This window comes from Auxenochlorella protothecoides (assembly GCF_000733215.1).
Source record: "Auxenochlorella protothecoides strain 0710 unplaced genomic scaffold scaffold40, whole genome shotgun sequence".
Taxonomy (NCBI): Eukaryota; Viridiplantae; Chlorophyta; class Trebouxiophyceae; order Chlorellales; family Chlorellaceae; genus Auxenochlorella; species Auxenochlorella protothecoides.
Window position 1 is genome coordinate 249,693 of NW_011934210.1, and position 23,062 is coordinate 272,754.

At 61.0% G+C, this 23,062-nt stretch overlaps 7 protein-coding genes across 7 annotated transcripts; 3 read left to right on the top strand and 4 right to left on the bottom strand.

The window, feature by feature from the left end:
* Positions 1-72: 72 nt before the first annotated feature.
* Positions 73-1,810, bottom strand: F751_3799 (hypothetical protein; the record flags this gene model as incomplete). Its single annotated transcript, XM_011399373.1, has 4 exons — positions 73-378; positions 612-792; positions 1,069-1,667; positions 1,772-1,810. 4 exons carry the CDS (start codon positions 1,808-1,810, stop codon positions 73-75), a joined length of 1,125 nt encoding a protein of 374 aa, XP_011397675.1.
* A 1,292-nt stretch (positions 1,811-3,102) lies between these two features.
* F751_3800 (D-aspartate oxidase) lies at positions 3,103-4,697 on the top strand (the record flags this gene model as incomplete). Its single annotated transcript, XM_011399374.1, has 6 exons — positions 3,103-3,118; positions 3,519-3,687; positions 3,821-3,945; positions 4,110-4,241; positions 4,372-4,508; positions 4,680-4,697. 6 exons carry the CDS (start codon positions 3,103-3,105, stop codon positions 4,695-4,697), a joined length of 597 nt encoding a protein of 198 aa, XP_011397676.1.
* A 127-nt stretch (positions 4,698-4,824) lies between these two features.
* On the bottom strand, positions 4,825-7,902 carry F751_3801 (hypothetical protein; the record flags this gene model as incomplete). Its single annotated transcript, XM_011399375.1, has 8 exons — positions 4,825-4,982; positions 5,101-5,175; positions 5,409-5,541; positions 6,165-6,253; positions 7,084-7,148; positions 7,268-7,353; positions 7,500-7,700; positions 7,804-7,902. 8 exons carry the CDS (start codon positions 7,900-7,902, stop codon positions 4,825-4,827), a joined length of 906 nt encoding a protein of 301 aa, XP_011397677.1.
* A 501-nt stretch (positions 7,903-8,403) lies between these two features.
* F751_3802 (5-formyltetrahydrofolate cyclo-ligase) lies at positions 8,404-9,673 on the top strand (the record flags this gene model as incomplete). Its single annotated transcript, XM_011399376.1, has 5 exons — positions 8,404-8,511; positions 8,645-8,730; positions 8,872-9,043; positions 9,225-9,317; positions 9,506-9,673. The coding sequence occupies 5 exons, from the start codon at positions 8,404-8,406 to the stop codon at positions 9,671-9,673; spliced, it is 627 nt and encodes a 208-aa protein (XP_011397678.1).
* F751_3803 (hypothetical protein) lies at positions 9,443-9,595 on the bottom strand (the record flags this gene model as incomplete). The annotated part of the gene is made up of 1 exon (XM_011399377.1): positions 9,443-9,595. The coding sequence occupies one exon, from the start codon at positions 9,593-9,595 to the stop codon at positions 9,443-9,445; it is 153 nt and encodes a 50-aa protein (XP_011397679.1).
* Positions 9,674-10,368: 695 nt separating the features above from the next.
* F751_3804 (hypothetical protein) lies at positions 10,369-11,408 on the top strand (the record flags this gene model as incomplete). The annotated part of the gene is made up of 3 exons (XM_011399378.1): positions 10,369-10,500; positions 10,613-10,768; positions 11,043-11,408. 3 exons carry the CDS (start codon positions 10,369-10,371, stop codon positions 11,406-11,408), a joined length of 654 nt encoding a protein of 217 aa, XP_011397680.1.
* A 484-nt stretch (positions 11,409-11,892) lies between these two features.
* On the bottom strand, positions 11,893-18,809 carry F751_3805 (ADP-ribosylation factor GTPase-activating protein AGD7; the record flags this gene model as incomplete). The annotated part of the gene is made up of 12 exons (XM_011399379.1): positions 11,893-12,092; positions 12,287-12,407; positions 12,875-13,052; positions 13,637-14,028; positions 14,946-15,301; positions 15,510-15,826; positions 16,189-16,322; positions 17,063-17,652; positions 17,935-18,035; positions 18,180-18,323; positions 18,502-18,620; positions 18,750-18,809. The coding sequence occupies 12 exons, from the start codon at positions 18,807-18,809 to the stop codon at positions 11,893-11,895; spliced, it is 2,712 nt and encodes a 903-aa protein (XP_011397681.1).
* Positions 18,810-23,062: the final 4,253 nt, after the last annotated feature.

Genomic DNA, 23,062 nt, shown 5'->3' on the forward strand with positions numbered 1-23,062 from the left:
AGACATTTGCTGGAAGGAGGAGGCATGTTTTTGCTCAGGGGTCCACCAAGGTCGCTGGGTCAGCAGGCCAAGTCAGAGCATCGGATGCAGGCACCGAATGGTGAGTCCATGAGCTATGCAGGGCGTGGCAGCGCGGCCCCAATACCTTCTTCGCCATCCCCACGACGTCTCAGCCCACCTCTGGAACATGATGGGCGTCATGTGGCCGTCCAGCACCTCCCTGCAGGCCGCCACGCCCTGCACCGCAGCCTGCCAGGCCAGGGGGTAGCCCGGGCGGGTGGTGAGGACTATGCTGGCGACGTCCTCCACCAGCCGGGGCGACGACGCCAGGCGCGACCGTGCAGACTCCTCCCCGCCTTCCACCAGTCGGCGCAGGACCTGTGCACGGCAGTCGGGCGAACGGACAAGGGGGGGTGAGCCGATGCAGGAAGGGCATGCGAGGCTGGATTCTGGCAGTGGAGGCAGCGTCCGGTCTCGTGCGCCAGAACGCCGGCCGACCCATTCCGTTCGCCGGCGAACGTCATCATGCAGACCAGCCCCGCCCATTGCAGGCAGCAGTCACTCTACTGCACCCCATCATCTACATCAAGCTCGGGCCCGGATCGACGCACCATGACGGCTGAAGAGACTGCCTGCGCTTGGTGCGTCATGGCGAGGTAGTCTGGCGCGGTGGCGATGGCAGCGGCGCGGCGGGGACCCAAGGCCTCCACCGACCCGCCCTCCCTGCCCTCGCCCAGTTCGTGCAGCAAGCCTGGGTCCATCTGGGTGGTGAGGTACTCCGAGGCCAGACTCCTGTGCAGAGATGAATGTGTGTTTGTTGGGGGGGGGGTCAGGGTGGAGCAGAGGGAACCGCTGCCAGATGCATACAGGGGAGTTCCTGCTGAGGGGGGTCTGGTGGGAGTCGAGCTCTCTGCATGCCCAGTGACCCTCCCGGCTGGTAGTGCAAGGCCCCAGCATGCCGGGCCTCCTGCCTCTACTTGCCCAAGGCCCCCATTACATCCCAGAGTCCTGGAAATACAAACATGGGGACATTCCAATGGCCCCCCACACGCCCTCCCGCACACACACCGTAGCTCGGAGTAGGGCAGAGTGATGAGGAGGTGCAGGACCTCCAGGAGATCCCCCTCCTCCCAGCACACCGCGCGCGTGGCGGCAGCCATGGGTGAGTTGGGCGGGGCGGCCAGGAGCAGAGCGGCGACGGCCTCCCCCGCAAAGACAGCCAGCAGCGCCCCGCCGGAGACGGCGCCGGGGCGCATGAGCCTCAGGCAGGCGCGCAGGACCTCGGGCTGGCCGGCCGCGACGTACGCCGCCAGCGCTGGCACGGTGCGCAGCAGGGTGCTTCCCACGTGGCACAGCGCCGCCGGCCCCGGGTCGTGTGCGGGGACAGGCGTCCGGGGGACCCGCGCCGCAGCGGCGGGCCAGGCCGAGGGCGCCGCGGAATGCACCGCCCAGAGCACGCGGGCCAGGAGGGGGAGGCAGCCGGCCTCCACCGCAGCCGTGGCCGCTGCCGCGCCGCCCGCGGCGACGGCGGTGCGCAGGATGGCGGCGGCGGTCTGCGCCGCCTCCAGTGCCTGCATCTGCCGCTGGAGGTCGCCGGATGAGGGGTAGAGGTCGTAGGGACAGGACTGGGGGTCCGTGGTCGCGGCTCGCAGGCCATCGTGTAGCACCTGGGGTGGAAGGGAGGAGGGTGGTGAGGGCATGTGGGTGGGGGTGCAGCAGAGGGACAGGTACCCGCACCCAGGAAAGGGCCATGATACAGTGCAGCACTCACCTCCAGCAGGGCTGCCGTCAGCCCCGGCCAGACGTGCATTTGGAAGCCGGGCTGCGCCGAGATGTGCGCCAGGATGGACAGTGCCCGACTCTGAAACTCTGGGACATGGCTGTGCACATCGGCCACGAGTGCCCCCACCTGCGTTCCGGAACGATTCGGCAACAGGCTTTGTGGGAGCAATTCTCGCTGGACAGGACCGGTAGCGCGCGAGGGCATGGCATCCTGGGTAGTTTGATTGCCTGGCGCATACCTGTGCGCTCGTGGGAGGCTCGGAAGTTTCAGACGACACCCGGTCGGTGCTGATGACACTTCCAAAGGCGCCCGATGCTGGGGACTTGGAGGACATCCAATCAGCACGCCAAAGCTTGCAGCGCTCCTGTCACAGGTTGCGAGGCTCGGTGCTGCATCGCACGTTGGTGGAGGTCCGTGGTGTCGAGGACAGGCAAGGTCGCTAGGACAGGACCAGACTTGAGAATCAGTCTTCAGCAGAAATTGAAGCTTTACGTTGAGTGCTCAAGCTCTTCGGTTGCAAAACTGTGCTCGATGGAAGGCGGGACAAAATGCGCAAATACATGCAGGTGAAAGTTCAATACGACGATCGGGGAGTGTGAGTGGGTCCACAATGCTGCCGAGTAGCACATGCAATTTTTAGCTCTTCACCTCCCCGTCAATTCTGTTTTCTTCCTCTTTTTCCAAATGGGATGCTGTTGGCAGTGAGAACAGCGTTGTTGATGTTCGATTTATGGATCTTGTTATCTGACACTCCTGTGTGTGCAATGCTGTATTGCAGCCAGCTGCGGCATTTGCATGCAGAATTCGATCAAACATTTCTTTCTATCGGGCTAGTAGAGAATGGTGGACCATTGCAAGCTTGGAATCTACAGCGCTCATCCTGGCCAAGCAGGTTTCTGTCTCGGCATCACGCATCGAGCGCGGGTCGCCAACAAGGGCCTCCGGAACCGGTCGAGATCGGGGCGTAATCAGGCAAAGCCAAACAACCCAACAGCTTGTATTTGTTGATTGGTTCTGTAGTCGGGAGGTTGCCCCTAGCTCGAGCCGCGAACATCGCAATGGACCAAAGCACCCGGCGACGTGTTAGGCACTTGACGGAACTCCTCTCACCCGCATCTCATCCCCTGGGGTTCGATGAACCGGTGAGAGCCGTCAAGTGTTCATCCCGGCGAAGCTCCCGAGTCTGCGTGCTGGGAGCTGGCGTGGTGGGGCTGACCACGGCCCTCAGACTCCTCGAGCGATTCCCTGGGCTCAACGTCGTCGTTGTGGCCGACAAGTATGGTACCGAAACTCTGAGCGATGGAGCCGGGGGTCTTTGGATGCCCTTCGCCCTAAGTGAGTAGAGGGAACCCCTGTGGAAGTGAGTCTGGCCAGGGGCAGTCCAGAGTGAGGACGCACAGCTCGGGGTCGTAGCCCTGCCCTCACCCAGTAGGCTTGCATGAGTCGTTTTCATATCGGCATTGGCTGCATCAAGCCACGCCCGTCACCCCACGCAGGTGGCGGCCAGGTGGATCTGGTGGCCAAATGGGGAGCTGCCACATTTCAGCACTACATGGATCTGTATCGCACCAAGCACGCTGCCGACGCAGGCGAGCGGTCATGGGAGAAGGGACGGTGAGAAACATTTACTTGCGGAGCGTATAAGCCGTCTTCTGCAAAATTTGCTGAGACTGAATGCGCAGATCCACCTGAAGCACTCCATCTTCCTCCTGCCCCCTTCCACCCACTCCCTCAGGTGTCATGCTGACTGGTGGGTATGACCTCTCGTCGGTACCCCTCCCAGAGGAGAAGCCTTTCTGGGCCGACATCTTGCTTGCCTTCAGACGGCTGGAAAGCAGTGAGCTGGCCGCCTTCGATCCAAGCGGTACATCCGTCGATGGCTATGGATTCACCACAATTGTGACGTGAGGCGGCCAATTTTGGGAAAGGAAGCTCCACTGCACGCGGCATGCCCTTGCAAGCAGAGGGGGAGTGCGGACCTCCTCATGCCTTGAATTTGCAGGGAGGCCAGCGAGTCTGCCCCTTTCCACCGAGCAGGGAGGGGCGACTTTACCTGGTCTGGTTGATGAAGCAGATTGAGCAGCTGGGCGGCAGGCACGAGCGCCGTCATGTCAGCAGCTTGGATGAGCTGGCCGATTACGATGCCGTGGTCAATTGCACAGGTGCGCACGTGGTCGGGTTGCGTGAGCCAGCACAGGGGGCGCAGCCCTCCCCTGCTGCTGGGAGAGGCACACCGACGCCGTTTTGCATCATCAGCCGAGTGCCCCTGTGAGGCAGGCCCACATTCCTCACCCCATCGCCACCACCACTCCTGCTTGCGCTGCAGGCTTGATGGCCCCAAAGCTGGTGGACGGCGAGGAGATGTACCCCATCCGGGGCCATGTCATCCGAGTGCGGGCCCCCTGGGTCCGGCAGTACACGAACAAGGACAAGGACATCTACATCATCCCCAACACCGGTGAGGCTCGTGGGCCTCATACCACCCCTGGGCCCCGCCGCCAGCAGCGGCATGCGGTTGGTGAAGGGGGCCGCATCGCCTGGCTCGGCTTCTAACACCCCTCCCCCGCCGCCCCCACCCATGCCTGCAGACACGGTGGTCCTAGGAGGCACGATCCAGAAGGGGGACTGGGACACTGTCCCACGGCCCGAGGAGCGCGCCAGGATCCTTGAGCGGTGCTACTCCATCCTGCCCAGCCTCAGGCGGGCGCCCATCGTGCGCGAGTGGGTGGGCCTCCGCCCCGGCCGCGCCGCCATCCGGCTCGAGCTGGAGCGCCGCGCGCTCCCGGCGACCGCCGCGCGGCGGGGCACCCTTCCCGTCGTCCACAACTACGGGCATGGCGGGTCGGGGCTGACCCTTGCCTGGGGGTGCGCCGCCGACGCAATGCAACTCGTGCAGGCGGCGCTCCAGCTCTGATTTTTTGCCACACTGTGTCTGTGCTGGTCGACCTCAGATCCCCTTGATCGGCTGCCCCCTGAATGTATGTCGCAATGCTGGATTGCAAGGAAGTGGGGGTACAGGCAACTGCATTGCAAGGTTCACCTCAGGTGCAGACACCGTCAAGCGCAAAGGCTGCCTGCGTCCAGCCTGGCCGGGCCGACCCCTGGGCCGCCCACAGCTCTAGGAAGCGATCCTTGGCGCCAGGCAGCAGCGTCTCAATCGTGTCGTACACTGCCTGGGGCACCGCATGGCAGGGTGATCCTGGCACGGGGGAGGGGTGGGCAAGAGGTTGGCTGCGGTGCTCATCAGTCTGCTCTGACAATAAAGACATGGCATGGTCCACAGTGCCGAGGCCTCTGCCCACTACCCTCCCACCCACCTGCGATGGGCAAGCAGCAGTCGAACAGCACGTCTGGGTTGCGCTGGTGGCGCAGCTCCATCTCGCGTCCGCGGTCTGTGGGCGCAAAGATGGGAGCTTGGCGAATGAGGCTGCGGGCAAATCTTGTCCTGTGGAGCCCAGAGCTACCCACAGCAGGAATGTGCGGTGTTGCAAGACCTGACGTCCAACCTTATACGAGATGAGTAAACGGGATGTTTGCAGTCCGATCCACTCGACCCAATGTACTTTTCTCCAGCCGATCAATCAGAACAACCCCCCCAAGCACCCCGCAGCAACCCCATCAGTACCTGCCCATCGAAACATGTACAGAGTTAGGTGGGAGGAGGCAAAGAAGGGCGACTCCTCCCGAGATACAGTATGATTTGGGGAAAGGTAAACCCATGTCAGGTTTTCGATATACATGAAGCCCCAGCTCACCATCTGCGCAAGTAGGTGGGGTGGAGGATGCACTTGTCAAAGCGAAGCTGTATTATATCAATGCTCCTGCGTTCTGGCATTACGCAAGCCTCTACGCACGTTGTAACCAAGTGTGGATCAGGAACGGCTTTGCACCTCTTGGCGAGAGGGACTGAATGACCCAACCTCCCCTCCTCATAGTTTTGGATGGCTGATGCCTATATACCTGTTGACAGACAGACTGAATGTACTGTTTTGGGATGAACATGAAGACCATTCCCGAGGGTACAAGGTCTGGCAGTGGGAGCGTCGCAAACCTCTGCGCATGTTGTGAGGATCGGACAATGGGCAGTGCGTGCGGCAGCACGGCCTCAACTTGGTGGGGATTGTGCAGTCTAGCCTTCCGCCGTGTCTCAGGTACCGGCTGGTGCATGGCCTCCCTGTGCTCACCTTGAGGCCAGCCCCATCATCCCCACTCTCTACCCACCCAGGGTTGATCAGCGCAGCCTGCACGACAGGATGCCAGGGGATGGCGTGGAGCCATGCTTACACGTCCCGTGGAGAGCACGATTGGCAGTGTTCCTCGCTACCGTCCAGAGTTACGAAAACTGACATGAGACTGCAAGCTGGTTTCTCTCATGCCTCACCTCATATGTGGCTGCTGCGGCCTTGCATTTCAGCCAGGAGTCGTAGGAGACTAGAGGACCCCGCTTCTCCTGCCCATCCACTGACGACCCTACAATCTCAGCATCAGCAGAAGGGTCAGCTGCAATCCAAATACCCCGTGAGCTAATCCCTTCGGCCCCCACAAAACTGTGCTGCGGGAATGTCCCCTGCTCCATTCACGCGCCTGGGCTGTATGGCCTCACTGTTCTTCCCCAGGATAGGGGGAGTGGGGCTGCCGGGATGCGCATGGTGACGACCTCGTTTTTATCGCATACCCTGACTTTCCTCCTCACAAGGGCCTGATGGTGGAGGAATTGGCAGGGGCAGGACATGGGGGCCGGAGCGACATGAACATCTGTCGAGACAGCCCACAGCCACTTGTGTCTTGTTCACCACGACAAAGCCTTGCGGGGCACTGGAAAAGTGGGACAACGACCCACCTGAGAGAATGGATTGTAAGACGTCACTAGTCTGTGTCGGGATTGTGAGGATGGGCGTGCTCCTGTGGTGCCTCCAGGCATTCGCTGCCTGTGTCAGACATTTGATTGTATTTGGAAGAACGGAAAACAAAGGAACAAAATTAAGGGACAGAGGCCAGATCTGAGGTCATGCAGAACCCTGCCGCTGCGGAGAAGACACTTTGCTCAAGGCGCTCCCTACCCACCTGGGTTCTGTGGAAGACCGCTTCACCGCATCTTTCCCGTTCTCTGTGATGAGGCCGGAAGGGGAGCTTAGTAGGATGCGGCCGGGCTGCTGTACCTCAAATTTGTTATTCGGAAGCCGAGCTTTCGTGTGGGTTGCTGAGCATATGTGCAAGGCAAGCTATAAGCCGTCGCCATTTCATACCACTTCATGCATAACCAAGGGGTCAAACTCTGCTTTGAGCACCTCATCACTCACCAGTTGCAGACCAGAATGTTTGGATCCAGTCCTCATCATCTGATACTTCCTCGTCAGAACCATACCTGTGCATCCAAAGGAGGGTGATGATGGTCTCACCGATGAGACATGGCCTCTCCAGGATGTCTGTACAGGCAGTGCAAAGTCTGGGAGCACGAAGCATGAAACGGGAGATTCTCCTCACCTATCCGCATATTGACAGAGAAGGTCATCTATGCTGAGAAGGGCCTCGTTGTCAGCCAGGGCGGTCTTGACATTGAATATGGATGTCTGCAAAGGGTTTCACGTGGTTTTGTAGTGGGTGCACTGGAGGGAGTCTTCTCACCATGCTCCCTCCACCAGACCATGCTTTGATTGCCCAAGGAGGCCATCTGCTCTCCGAAATGATCCACAACCACGGAGCGATTTTCACACACCTGTTTGAAAACTTCCAAGAGCTGTGCATCTGTCAAACACCCGTCTCGGCTCCTCTCCTCCACTGCAGCAAGGATCTCCAGGCCGACAGTATTCACATTCCCTGCCTTCCCCTCCTCCCCAGGGCTGTGTGAGCTGGCCTGTATACGATCAAGGGCCTCGAACTTGGCCATGATCATCTCCGGAGTCTCATCATCCTCGACCTGGCCGCGTTGGGGTTGTGGGGTGGGGGTGCTCGGAATTGATGGAGGGCATGGCTAATACTTCGCCTGACACTGCAAGGCGCACGAGCGTCGCCGCACTCACATAACCGACGTAGTGGACCGCCGATGGCTGACCCGATGCTTGATTCCCACGGCGGGTGCACCGTCTCTTGCTGCGGGCGTCCGCCACGTCCTCTTCCATGATCGACACCCCGCGGTCCAAGCAGTGGATTCTGTTCAGGGGTTAATTTGGAGGACAGCGGGGATCCGAGGGCGTTCAGCAACGCTAACTACGATATGTACAGAACATGCATGCCGTATCGGGGGTGCAGATCGCCGTTTTGCGATTCATACCAACTCCCAGCTGCCCCCAAAACAAACTTTGAAGCCCGCCGAGAGAAAATGTCGACGTGGCGGTCGCGCTCCGGGAGGTGGTGATCAGCGCGGATGCGACACCCATTTACAGGTTGTGGTCCACATTCGATCGAATTGAAGGGATGAGATGCAAGTCGTACTTTCGTTGCGGCGAGTTATAGAGCATCGCCGCAGCTTTCAGTGAGGGGCCTCTGTACAGTGTGCACATGGCCCAGAGGCTTCCTGACTATGTCCCATGAGCTACGGCAAGTGCCTTGTACCTTCGCACCGTAGCATAACACCGAGACCCGCCGATGTTGTCATGCTGAGATCATTGCCTGGGAGGATGATGTCCACAGACAGCATCGGGCTGGCTAAAGCCGCGCTGCGCAGGGATGTCCTCCAGCGCCTGAAGGGCATGTCAATGCAAGACATGCAGTCTGAGAGTGAGTCGGGGGTGCGGGAGTGGCGTGGCATTGTTGAGTCGCGACCACCGAGTCTAGGAATCCCACTACCCAGTTTTCGCTTTCTTGCAAGGTGCTGCCATTGGCGAGCAGGTGGGAAGCTGTACTCTCTTCAAAACTGCCCAGTCTGTGGCGGTCTATGTTGACTGTGAACGGCTGAGGGAGGTGCAGACCGAGAGCATCGTCACTGCAGCGCTGAAGAGTTGCGCCAGGTGACATCTGGGTACTGGGCATTGTCTATTGTTTCTCTGAGGGGAACCAGCACCTGGAAGTCATCATCAAAGCGCGGCTGAAACTCACCCAAATCAAGGGCCAAGCAACCCAGCCCAGCCTTTCATACCAATGCGTGGTAGGGTGTACGTACCACGCGTGCTGGACCGAGACAGCAACATGCATTTTCTGAGGCTGCAAGGCTTGGAGGAGCTGGTGCAGGTTCCACCCTTTGGCATCCGCGAGCCCCCTCTGACAGATGCGGCTGGCGCCCCACGGTCCGACGCTCTTCAGAGCCCTGACCCCCTGCAGCTTGTGAGCATGCACAGAGGGTGATTGCAAGCTGGCGGTGGTGTTGACAGCAGGCTTGACCTCACCCCTGGTCGATGGGCACAAGCTTCTGGGGTTCTGCAGAGTAGTATTTCGAGTGGAAGGTCCCCGCTCCACTGGCATCAACCTCAGGCCTCTTCCCTACGTCTCGCCCTGCGACTCGTAGATTATCATGCCGGGCCTGGCCTTTGACGAGTCCGGCCGCCGGCTGGGCAGAGGTGGGGGGTACTATGACAAGTTCATCACCTCCATCCGCCAGGTGGGCTCGTGTGGACGGGTTAACCAAGGAATATAATTTTACAAACCAGACGGCTGTATGTATCTCACCAAGGCAGCACACGTTCGTGCTCCATGGGTGTATTTTATGACTTTCATCATTCATTGTCAAGTGATGGTGTAGGAATTGACTTGCCCATCTTTGGTGTTCCACACGACACCCCTGTCCAGAGATCTCTGGAAAGGAGCTGGAAGACTCCTCTCCTTGTGGCACTGGCCTTCAATGCACAAATGGTGGACAGCATCCCCGTCGGTCACCATGACGTCCCAGTGGACGTCATTGTCACACCCCGTGGCCCCATCCTGTGCACTCGCCGTGGAGAAGAGGAATGGCCCTAAAATAATGTGGATTGAACTCCTGCAGGTCAACTCCACTGTGCCCCAAGGTTCTCGTTAGGTCGGTTCAAGCACGGTTATGAATCCTGAAGTAGAGGCATCTCGCTGCTGCTTCAAGCACATAGCCTGCAATGCTGTGGGAAGGTGGCATGACTGGTGCCGCCCCCACACCAGCATGTTCCGCGAACACATGCTGCCCGTCTCCGAAATGGCCATCGTCGCAGACCTAGCGTGATTTGATGTGCGGCTGTGCGTCAAGCAGCCTCCTCATCTAATTTCCTTCCATCCTGATCGAAAGTCACCGGGCATGAGACCTTGCTGTCGCTGCAGATCTGTTCGGAGTTTTGAACGACGTGTGTCGGCTGCACGAACAACCTACTTTCATGCCGCCCGATACTCTGCAGGCCTCCTCCACGCCGGCTCGGCATCGCGGAATGAGACTTCAGTACCTCAAAGTCATGATCATGGGCACCATGACATGGGAAATGGCCGTTTGCACACACGTGGTGCATTTGCTTTCAAACACGGGCAGCTGTGGTTGCCGTTCCGACACCCCCCCTAGCTCGAGGCAAACCGACCGGGGTTAAAAGCAGCTCGACTGCACTGCGGACATCCCAAGTCCGCCCGTCCCACGCTCCACTGAATTCCACTCCAACGTTTAATTCAGATCGCCTCGACTCTGGTCGGAGACCTTCGTCATGGATCGCACGATGAAGTTCACCCTGGCGGTGGTGGCGCTCCTCCTCTGCACATGTTCAGCTCGAACATTGAAGCAGGGCGACGAGGAGGCCCCCCCTCCCGGAGCCGCGTTTGCACGTCTCGTCTGGGTGGTACGTGCATTGATGCTCGGCCTTCCTGCATGCTGAGCACCGCGGTGTGACCCCGAGCTGGGAGGCAGGGCTGCCTGCTGCCATAACGCACCCCCCTCTCCCCCTCCGGCAGGCGACCGGCATTCCGTCCTGCCGTCTGGACCCCAAGTTCTTCAGCATCGACCTCGACAAGTGTCAGGGTCTCAGTGAGCTGGCTGAGAAGGTGGCCAAGAACCAGACGGTGGACGAGGTGGTGTGCGAGCCCGAGTGCGCCAACGAGTACAAGAAGGTGGGCAGAGGAGGGGGGTGGGCTGGGTTGGAGGTCTTTGTAAAGGTTACCTGGACACTTGAAATCCAGGCCCACTTTGTCGGGCCCAATTGTTCCTTGGAATTCTGTTCAGGAAGGCGATTGTATCCCTGCAAACAGGCAACCCAGAAAGCAGCCTGTCGTATGCGGTACAGAATCCTCTAAGCCACACCATAGCCTCCGATAAGCCGTCCCATCCCGGGCACCTGCCCCTCAACCCCCTCTCACCCCCCTCCCTTCACAATGCTCCCTCCAGCTGAACAGCCAGTGCGCACGCGACCTGTTCGACACCTTCTCCCGCGACACGGTGGACTTTGCCAACGCCACCCTCCTGTACTGGGGCGCCTGCGCCGCCCAGAGCGTGGCCACCTCCCTGGGCTACCCCCCCGAGCCCACCTCGGTGCTCACCCCCGAGAAGCAGGCCGCGGTCGAGAAGCTGCTGGGCCTCAAGTCCGCTCCCGTCCCGGCACCCGCCCCCGAGCCCGCCAAGACTGCCGACATGACGGCCGAGCAGGCCCTGGAGGCAGCACAGGCCGCCCTCACAGCCGCAGCCGCAGCCGTCAGCTCCGCCTCGGCGGCGACCACCGCCGTGGAAGCCGTCAGGGCCGCCAACGGCCCGTGAATTCCGTGTGCTGTGTGGCGGGGCCTGGCAAGCCGAAAGGGTTGGCCACGCCCAGCACGGCGATGCGAGGAGCTAGGGCTCCTTGTGGGCACCCACTCCAACCACCCCTCTTCATCATGTCCCCGCTCCCCCCGACCCTGATTTCATTACCCCCCCCCCCCCTCCCTCTTGTGTCTATTGGTTTTGCTGCTGTCCTTGTGATGAAATCCTGCACTTGCTGACCCCGGACCATGCATGTCCCAGGGAGCCAAGGTGTGCAAGGATCACATCGAGAGCGGAGTTCGCCCCTCCCATGACCGAATGATGCGCAGAGTAAAAAACTTGCATGCCCAGCCCTCTGTAACCCTAAGCACATGGTGCAATGGTGTGACCAGGGGTAGTGCTCAAGCAGGAGTGGGTCAGAACTTCAGCAAACGGCTCCAGCATTATCCCTGCCCCAGACCAGGCTGGGTCGCAAGGAGCAGTCACACAGCCCGACACTGCCTCACGGCCGTCGATCAAAGGGCGCAGTGTCCCTGAAACACCTGTCGAACACGGCATCCACCGCAGCTGCCGCCTCGCCGGGGCCTCTGCAGTGTGGATTCATGCCCACGCTCAGCTCTGCACGCCTCCTCACGCACACCTGGTGCTGTTTCTGCAAGGAAAAATTGCCCCTCATGACTTCCATCCGATAATTGCAGTCGCCTGTGGGAATGGAGGGTGGCAGTGTTCCAAGGGGGTGCTGGGAAAAGTTGATTGCACACCCAAAGCAGAAAGCTCCCGGCTGGCAGCCCCTGACCCAGCGCATCACCAGCTTGCTGTGGTCCAGGGGCCGCTGCACCATCAAGAAGCTTTCGTGGCACCCCTTGCTGCCCAGTGCGCGCCGCCTGCAGCCCCACCTGAGAGGGAGGCCGCCCGAATCTCGCTGCAGGCATGGTGCTCTAGGCTTGCCCAGTCCAGAGACGCGGCTCGGCAGTGGTCGTAGGCGTGGATGAGCTCATGGGTCAGAGCATTGTCCACCTGTGGGATCGAGGGATGAAGTGATGTGCTCCATCGGAGCATGTATGGCCTCAAGCTCACTGGGACCAAATTACCCCAGCAATTGCTGGTGACCCAGCCCCCGGACATTCCATTTTCAAGCGCAGCCAGCCCATCGACCTACATGCAGGCCTACCAAGCCTGAGAGAGACCCAGGAACCAAGGCAGCATCCGCAATGGCACCAGCACCCACCTCGATCTGACTGGCCAAGTGGTTGTGACAGACCACGACGCCGTCGGGGGGTCTGAAGCCCCCACCCACTTGCGCATCGCAGTGTTCTACCTTTATGAATTCCCGGTCGACCGCACAGCCTGCCTGCGCAATTGAATATGTCACGGTATTGAGGACTGACGCCCATGGGCCAGGGCTGTGCGTGACTGTCCTGCCAGTGCTCACTGGGTATGTCTGTGGTGTCCTCACACGCATGCATCTCCGTCACCACGCCCACCTCTTGCATCTTCTGCATCATGAACTTGACAAAGGCGTTTCTTGTCACGGCGCGATCCACCATCATCTCTCCAACATCGGCAGTAGTTCCGGGCCACTCTGGGTTCTCAGAAGGCTCCGTCATGCTGCTCTGTGCCACCCCGCTGCCACTCGCGCTGGGGCTAGACCCACTGGCTCCCCTGTGCATGCGTTCCTGATTGCTATAGGGGTTGGAGGCGCAATGTTTCGGAGTGTCTGTCCTCAAAGATGGTGTCAATAGTGCTCTCGGTAAGGTCGCGAGCTCTTCTCCACTGCCGCAATGGACATCAATAGCAATGCATTCCGACAACTTCCCTAATCCAATAGGGCGTTCTGTAACACGTAGACAGTTTTCGCGATACACACTCATCCAAGAGACGCGTAGCTTCACGCTTGAGAGGGATTACTTGTCCTCGTCGTCGGTTCACAAGGAAATCGAGCAAACTCGATTTCACAACTAAACACCAGAAGGGGGCTCAACACAACCAAGGGTACCAAAATTGAAGGCAGGCATGCCCAAAGCAGCTACAACGACCGTACACTGAAAGAATGGGACTCAAGGGTGAGGCGATTGGGCGCATTGTATCTGAGCCTTCCGCGCAGGACACCGGGCAAGGCCAGCCGCTGTCTGCGCCTTGCTGTCGGTGTCCCATGGTGTCGCCGCGTGGAGCCTTGGCTCCAGGACGCTGCTGCCACTGGGCCCTCCTGCCCAGGGCCTGGGGAGGCCCGATTCCCGGGGGCAAACACCATCCTGATGCGCTCCGGTGGCTGCCTCTGGGTGCCGGGGACCCGCAGAGCATTGGAGGCCAGGGCTGCAGCCAGACCGCCAAGCCCGGCCGCCGCCAGCAGGCCCCACGCCAGGGAGCCTGCAGGCAGGAGCCTGCAGGCGAGGGCCGTGCCTGCCAGCAGCGGGACAGCGAGCAGGGACCCGGCGCGGATGAGACCCGCCGCCATGCCCTCCTCCGTCCTCAGCCGCCGGCAGAAGGCCAGCAGCTCCTGCGGGGGCCCAGACATGCCGACCAGGAGCAGGGGGCCCACGATGCCAGCAGCCTGCTCGTTCCACCGCAGGCAGGCCAGCGCGCCCACCGCAAACCAAGGCAGCGTGCGCAGCGCGGTCAGCTTCACCAAGTCTGGGGCCTGCTTGGGTGAGTGGGGGCAAGGGGGCTGGGTGGGCCTGGGCAGTACAGGCCGCGACATGCCGCAGCGCACAGGTGCTGTGGTGAGCCACAGGGGCGACACACACGAATGCACGAGGCTCGAAGCCGTGTCCTCAGATTTCATAGATAATGCTGTTCAGCGAGCCTGGGGCAGGGGTCTGGAGGCTTGGGGGGGTAGCTTTGCACTGCCATGGAGGTTCAGAGGGGGCCAAACACAAGGTGCACTGTACAGGAGCTTTGAGGGAGCGGAAGAGTGTGCAGGATAAAGTCAGGTAAGAGTACGGGGACGCTGCTAGAGGCAGTGAGGGATAGGTATGCTCCATATGCGGTGCGGGCGTTATCCTCGGGAAACAGAGCGAGTGATGCTGGGGGTGCGGGAAAACTGCTCGATCGGACTTGGAATGCCAGGTCAGCGGTACCCCTTGGCTCCTGGACAGGGCAACCTCGGTTGGCCACTTCCTCCCCGCCGACGACTCCACCGAGTCGACCCCAGCCCCCGCGCCCCTGCCCCACAACGTGGCCCTCCAGGCTTGTAGGTTTGTAATCACTGGACGAGAGCCTGCGCAGTGGCAGGAAGTGTTCTGAACTCCCCCTCTTCACCCAGCACGTGCCTGGGCTGGGGCAGGCGCCCTAGCGCCTCGCTTGACACCTCCGTCCCCCAGGGTCAGGCCCAGCACGATCAAGGCCAGGGGAGCCTGGAAGGTAGCGAGCCGACCTGCAGCACTCACGACCTGATGATGACAGGCAAGGGAGGCACTTTTGGGAAAGAGGAGACGGCGTCCGCAAGGCTTCCTCTTGATTGCTCATTCCCATCGAGCCCTACACAGAACAAGCATCCAAACGCTTGGCCCGGCAGACCCCGACAGAAAGCCCTGCCGGCAACACCATGGCGCTCACCGATGGGGAGAGGGGCTTCCCCGCAAGCCAGAAGGCGCCGACAACCCCCACCGCAAGCAGGGCCGGGGTGGAGAGCAGGGACCGCAGGGCCGCGCCTGGGCTGAAGCCGCCCACCTCCACCTTCTTGGCGGCGGAGGCGGCCTGGGCGGCCGTGGCGACGGCCAGCGCACACTCCTCGGGCTCCGTGCGCTGACTGAGCTTTCCCCCTTTCCAGATGCCGGACTGCGCCTTCCCAGAGGCCGAGGTCCTGATGCCCCTGCCCTCCGGGACGCCCGCCTGCCACTCCCCGGCGTACGCCGCCCCGCTCTTGTAGCGGTAGATGCCTCGCCCCGACTTGACATTGTCCCTCCACTCCCCTGCACGGTGGGAGGAGGTGAGGGGGCATGGAGGGGGGGCGAGCTGGGCGCTCAGAGATCCAGGAGCATGCCAGAGCCAGAGCCCCAAACGACCCCCAGGGATGCATGAACATGCCCCAGGCCCAATTATGCAGGGCGCTGAGTGCGCCGTGCTCCCGAGGCCATCCCCTCCCCCACCCTGGCCGTTCAGCTCGGCCCCGCCCCTCACCTTGGTACTGGGCCCCAGAGGCATACCGGTATACACCAAAGCCGTCCTTGAGAGCCCCAGACAGCTCCCCCCTATACTTGCCGCCATCGTCGTGGTACAGCGCCTCCGGCAGGGCGTTCCCAGCTCTGGAAAGCGCGGCAAAACCCAGCGTGCGAAGCAGGACAGCATCGAGGGCGGCCAACGTCAGGCCGACGGCGAGGGCGGGGGGTCCCGCAAGCAGGCCCAGCAGGGGAATTGCCAGGAGTACAGGTCCGGTGGGGAGACACAGAGCTACGCTGGCAAAACGCTGACGGAGGGGCTGGTGAGCATGTGTCGCACTGTGTTTGGGGGTCGGGTTGTGGGGGAATGTGGGGATGCTGACTATTAGCACAGATAGGCAAGGTGTCATGGTCAAATGTGAGTCGGATACTTGGCCAAGCTTATTCTAGCATGAAATTTCGCTCTGAGGTAGCCTGGCGACCCTAAACCGCGCTTGCCCGCCCAGCCCGCTGCTCACAATGCGAGGACTGCGATGATGGCCTTGGTGCCAAGATAAAGCGACAGCGTCGGCACCCATGGGTAAGGCGGAAGCGGCCTGCAGGTGGCGCATTGCAGTGTTTCAGGACATGAAACGGTGTAAATGATTTAGCTGATGTGGCTTTGAAGGATGCGAAGAGGGCAGGCTCTGCAGGTACCCCACACCAGCTCAACGAGCCACTTCATCAGGAAGATCCCCAACTGATCCTCTCCACAAAAACTCAGGGTCACTCGCCCGCCCAGAGTGTGCAGGATCAGGGAGGGCAGCGTTATCTGCGAGACGAAGCGCAAGGCCACCTGGGGAGTAGGGTGGGAGGCGGACCCACCAAGTCAGCCGAGGAGCGACGTACATGACTAGCACTCGTCAGACACCCATATCATGACATAGATTTCCGTCGCCCTCCCGTTATAGGATTACCTGGACATCCTGATCCTCAAGCAAGGAGGTCCTCCGCAGCACCAGGCCCACAGCGGGACCAACCGCGATGCTGCCAAGCAAGGTCCGCAAGCCTTCCATCGGAGGCTTTTACTTTCCCAAACGCCACATTCTTTCGATATGTTGAGTGAAATCTGTGCAGCGGCCCTCGATGCTGTGATTCAAGCATGCGCGCATGGACTACGGTGCTGGAGTGGCTGCATGCTGCCCATGTGCGTCCCCAGCACGGATGATGCTGAGGCGCCCCCAAACACTCTCCGTGCCCTGAGCACAGCGACAGCCTTACACCATGCTTCACAGTTCTCGTAGGCAAGGCATGCCTTATCAGGGCCACGAGGTGAGCAGCGCGCCGCCCCGCGCCCTACCACTTGCCCCACTCGTCCTCCTGCGCCGTGGCGCCGCGGCCGGCGCCTGCGGTGGGGGCGGCGGCGGCGGGCGCACGCGCCGGCGGCGCCGACGCCCACTCCTCCTCCCCGCCCCACTGGCCGTCCGCGCCGGCGTCGTCGAAGCCGCCAAAGGCGGCGGACTGCTGCGCGTGGCGCTGGCCCTGCTGCCCGCCGCCGCCGCCGCCCTCGGAGCCATAGCCGCGCCGCTCCTCGACCTCGTCGTCGGCCGCGGAGGCAGGGCGGTAGCCGCCTCCCACGGGACCGTAGCCGGCGCCGGCATGCGCTCCGCCGCCCAGCGCGGGGGAGGAGGCGGAGGCCGCCACGCGCCGCGCGCCCAGGTCCACGCGGTACCCGTTGGCGGCGGCGGTGGCCTCCAAGGAGGAGGCGGCGCTGGCGTATGCGCTCTTGAGGAAGCCCCAGCCGCGGCTGCCCACCTCGCGCGCCCGCTCTGCCGCCGCCTGCGTCTGATCCTGGATGCCCGCCTCCTGCAGCCGGGCCTGCGCCACGACCGCCTTCTCACGCGCAGTGGCGGCCGCGGCGGAGGCCAGGGACCCCAGCCCAGACAGGCCCTTGCTCAGCAGCTGCGTCATGTCCTCCACCCCGCGCTCGCCACCTGCCCCTGGCTGCGGGCCGGGCGTGGAGCCGAAGCCGACGTACTTCCCGCCCTGGCTGGGGGGAAGGTCGGAGGGGCGGCCCGCGTTCTCCGCGACGCGGCGCGCGAAGAAGGTGTCCTTGCTGGCGGCCGAGGCGGCCAGGGCGGAGGAGGAGTAGTTCCCCGCGCCGGAGCCGTTGGAGAATGAACCACCTGCGACGGGGGCGGGGGAGGGGGGGGCGGGCGGCGGGCTTAGAAAGCGGTGAGTCTGGGAAGCAGGCTTGCAGAGGGAGCCCGGGCCACTGGCTCACCATCCAGGCACCCAAGGCTTCCTGTGCCGTCTTGCCCCACCAGGACGATAGTGCTGCCCCATGTGACCCAGAGCCTTGCAGTTTCTCAGATTATTCCAACCCCACATCGTGAAGAGCTGGGCCTCCGCCCCCAAATCGCCCTGGGCGTCACCCGGTTGCCCCTTCCCCATCCCCCTCTGCATACCTCTGGAGCCCGGGCGACCGCCAGAGCCAGTGCCGCTCGATTCCTGGGGCTCGTCCCAGCTGTCCCACCCCGCGCCCATCCCCCGGGAGGCCACGTTGCCGCTGCTCCCCTCCCCCCGCCGCAGCGTGCCCGAGGCGGAAGAGGGGAGCGGGGGGCGGGGGGGGGCGGCGGCGCGCGCCTCCGCAGGGGAGGGCGGCGTGTAGGCCTGCCCATTCAGCTCGGCCTTGATCTTCTCGCGGTAGAACTCCGCGGCCTGGGAGTTGTACTTTTCCCGGATGTCGGTGTGCTTGGTCACGCCGTACTTGCCGAGAAAGGCGTTGCAGGCGCCGTTGCCGCCCAGTTGCATCCGCTTGAGCTGGTCGGGGTTCCAGGCATCCATGGTGACCGACCTGAGGCAGGTGGAAGGGGTAGAAGGGCACAGGTGACACCTCTTCCAGGGAGACCACGACACTGAGCCCGGCCCAATGTCGCGGCGAGCGCCACAGGCGGCCGTGCTACCAGCACAGGGCCCTAGTACGAGTCTCTCTGCACTGCCAGGCCCCATTTCCCCCTTCCCAAGACGCACACCTGACAAAGCTGATGTGCACCCCCAGTCCGCGGTGCTTGCCGCTGCACTCCAGGCACATGAAGATGCCATAGGAGACAGAGGCCCACTGCGGGTTCTTGGTGTCACAGTCAACACAAACCTGCACCGGAGTATGGGCGTGTTGGCTGGGAGCACGCGCACACAGGCTGACACGAACCCACCAATACGGCAGCCGGTCTAAGGCTATGTGAGGTGAAAGTTATGCTCGTTCTCATAATCATGTTCTTACCTTGTTGTCTGGCCTGCTCTGCAGCTCCCGCAGGATGCGCAGTGCCTCGGGCTGAGCCATGGCTGGGGTCCCGGCCAGGGAGGAGCCTCGCACACTCCCTGTGCAATCCTTTGGGGTGATAAGGGGCCAACGCAGGACCAGGGCGCCCACGGGCTTTCGAAAGGAGCGCTGCGGCCAAGTACAGTTCCCGAGGTGGTTGGGAGTGGGATGGACGGGGGTTCGGCCCACTCTCCCGCCACCACACGGAGAGGAGGTGAAAGCTGGCAGGGCGAAGAGATGGCCCTCTACACCGTTAATTCGAGTTATCAGGGCCTCCTGTTCACCAGAACAGTAGCATCAAGGTCAATAGAGGCTCACAATTGGTAGCAAGGTGATATAGGGACGCCCAGGCACGACTTACATGGCAGACCTCTGGGATTGTTTCGGAAGCCTTACGGATGCCAGTCCTGGTGCGGTGGTGTGGTGACGGGACGCGACCCGATCAGATCGTGGGTCAAGGTCTGTTCTTGCAGATTCAGTGACGTTTCATGCAGGAATGCTCCTGATGCAAGCGGGGGGCTCATCCGCTTCGGATCACCCCTTTGCAGAGACATCGAGACTGGGGACAGGCAAAGAGCCCACAGGCCAGCAGACCGTGGCAAGCGGGGTTTGTAGACTGGGCCTGGTCTGCAAGCATTCGGTCTGGAGGTTGTGGGGCTCTGTGTACCACCCATGGCGATTGCACCCTTCTGCAAGGCGGGGATGCAATGCAACACAACCCACTCCTCATGCACAGGACGTGCTGTCCAGTGGCAGCGATGATGAGAAACTGGCCCAAAGCACAGCGTACATTGCCTCCTGTGTACGGACGCGGCGCTTGCCCCTGCCCACTAGCATCGAGCCCAAGAAGCGCAAGAAGGAGTCACCAGAAGATCATGAAGAGCCGGTCAATACCAAGAGTCTTCGCCGTCCCAAGACAAAGGCAATCAGCAGATCACTGTCAGCCCCTATGCGGAGGGAGCCAACCAAGATCAGGGAAAGGCGACGGCCTGAACCGACCCTGGACCCACGCTCATCCAACCTGTTGCATCGCATCAATGCATTGAGGGGTGATTTGATCCGCCAGTTTGACGAGGATGTCCCGGCTCAATGTGATGCCCCTGCTCCAGGTGGATGGGAGGGCAGGGAGCACTGCTTGCACCACAACGGGTGCTCCTTTCGGGGGATGGTGGCATGGTTTGGTATCACAACAGCTGGCCTCCTGTGATCCTTGTGGTTGGGGGCGGGGCCGTCACCCTTCCTGCATCCTTCCAGAAGCTGTCAAGCCCGTGTGCAGCCCTCCAAGGACAAACGCACACTCCCCTCCGCGGGATGCGAGCGAGGAAGACCGGCTCATGCTGACTGTGGAGTGTCAGCAGGGCAGGAAACGGATGCGGATGAAGAGGCTAGACCCTTTCTCCAAGCTGTTCGAGTCCTTTGAACGAGTGGCGCGGGAAGAGGTGCGGTGGGGGCTCCCTGTAAGCGTGGATGCACCCAATGCCCCATGGATGGGAGTGAACCACTTGGGGGCGACGGAATGCGTAGATGGGGAGGAGGGCACGTGCGTGCCAGCCCCAACCAATTCAAAACCCCTTTCCATACACCTGACATACTCCACCACCATAGCCCGTGTGCAGCCCTCCAAGGACGAACGCACACTCCCCTCAGCGGGATGCGGGCGAGGAAGACCGGCTCATGCTGACTGTGGAGTGTCAGCAGGGCAGGAAACGGATGCGGATGAAGAGGCTAGACCCTTTCTCCAAGCTGTTCGAGTCCTTTGAACGAGTGGCGCGGGAAGAGGTGCGGTGGGGGCTCCCTATAAGCGTGGATGCACCCAATGCCCCATGGATGGGAGTGAACCACTTGGGGGCGACGGAATGCGTAGATGGGGAGGAGGGCACGTGCGTGCCAGCCCCAAGCTCTCGGTCCAGGAGCAGTGTCCCCTGTTGTATTCACAGGGCTGGCTCGACTCTGGCGCTTTACGCTTTGTTTTTGATGGCGAAACTGTTGCGGGAACCCTGTCACCTAGGGACCTTGATTTGGAAGGGGACGAGGTGATAGAGGCTTACCCCTTGTGACTGGCAAGTTTGTGAGGACGCGAGGCCAGATAGGCACCCCTGATTCCCGGCTCAAACTGTGCCCCTCACATGCTCGCCCCTGAATACAGGGTTGCTCGTTGCACCGTGAAACATGTTGCTGTTGAAAGTACTACTGCCTAGAGTTGAGCTCTTATACATCCCTCACAACGCGGAAGCCTTTCATGCCAGGCAGGCGCTGGTTCGTGCTGCTAAGATTGTGGAATCGGGTTACTAACGGCATCGCTGTCATCATTTAACACATGTCTTGAGCACTGTAGCATAATAATTTTCGACTAAACCGGAACAGATGTGCGTTGCTCGTCGCCCTGGATGTCCCTGCCCAGGCCAGACTCTACCAAGCGGATTCAACAAATCCGACCGCAAGACTGCCGCCGCGAGGTCAAAGCACGAGGAAAGCTTTGTGGTTGTACGAGCGGACCAGTGTCAGAGGGCAAATGTCGTACTAACCAGGGCGCCTTGAAGCCCACGTAATCGCAAGGAGACTCGAAAAGCCGGGCACCAGTACTTCACACTCGGATTAGACGCCACAAATGCACCCTGAAAGCAAAATTAACTGCTTGAGTCCATAGCTCACGCATCATCATCCAAGTGACGAGCACCAGGAGGATCCGAAACTGAAACGGGTAGGGAACTATCCGCAGATACCTTCTTCGCACAGGCTGATCCGCGTGGCGAGCTCTTCCATGGACAGTCGTCGACCAGCCTTGCACACAAAATTGCAAGATTTTTGTATCCCAAACTTTTGAGACATAAGCAGTCAAATCGCACTGGTCGGTCTGAAGTGCTCTCATGGCAGGCCAGTTCCATCCGGTGGGTTGGGTCTCACTCCGGTTGGTCCGGAGCGCAGCCAGGTATTATCCCCCAATGCCCAGGGTTTTAGGAAAGCCTCCGTTACATCGGGGACTGCGTGAGTTTCCACATGACCATGCTAAAACGGAGAATAATATCTCAAGCAGCTATCGGCTTGTCGAACTTGAGTCTTTGGTGGAGTACTGGGCGACCGGAACAACCCAGAGCGGTCGGTCATTCGAAGCCCTCCGCAGTCTTCGCCATGTTCAAACCCGCCCACCGTGGCCTGTGGCTCTTCGTGTGTTCGCTATTACTCTCACCACTCGTCGTCAAAGGACATGGTACCCTTGTGTACCCGATGTCGCGCAACTACATCGCAAACAGTGATTATTGCCCCCACTGCTTGAACGCCGGAGGTGAGGTATGAGCCGCAGCTCTTACTGGGCCATAGATTTGGACTGGCTGGTTCCAGTGCAGGTGCTTTGGTGATTTGCAGAGGAACTTCATGTTTTACACAACATTACACCCCCCCCTGTGCTGCTGACGCTGTCCTTGTCCACAGGTGTCCGAGCTGTGCGGATAGGAGACCAGAAGTGGCCGGTGGGCCATCATGGGCTCTGTGGCGACAACTACTCACTGGCCATGCCCAGGCCTCATGAAGCCGGTGGAAAGCACTACACGGGACAGATTGGAGGTGCGAACAAACTGCCTTTCCTCAGATTGGAGGAGATGAAGACTACTGGGGGTGGTTGGGTACAGGTGCATGCCTTCGGTGTTCAGTAGCTAAAGGATCAGACCAACTATTAATCAGCCCTCTTTCGTCCTCATTTCGAACCAGCTTGGTTTGGTGAAGAGTCTGTTGCTCAGGCCTTTGTGAATGCAGTACGGTGTTGGCCGACCACCAGCCTCGCCACTGTTCATTGTGCAGGGACCTTCAGGACCGGCTCCATCATGCCCATCTACGTCACCGTGTCCACGTTCCACATGGGAAACTTCATGTTCCGCATCTGCAAGATCAGGGGCAACACCATAGCTAACGAGACGGCTCAATTGACAGAAGAATGCTTCAACGAAAACATACTGGTGAGTCGCCAGTCTGAGTGGTGGCCATGGGCTTAGGTATTGCCCAGAACCTGCCCCCCACCAAGCATTGCCCAGTCCAGCACAGTCGAAGGGGTGTTCGTGCTGATGACTCTCTCTCCACCTCGGCTCAGCCAGACTCAGCTCATCCGCATGGTGCAGGCCCTCACCACTCAAAATTTCTTTCCACCCCTCCCCGTGCACCCCATGCTCCAGACCCAGGCCAATGTTCCCGGGCAGCAGAACGTGAGCGACCCCTGGTATCACACGGGGTACATGGAAGCCAGCTCCTACACGCTCTACTTCCAGCTCCCTGCCAGCCTTGAG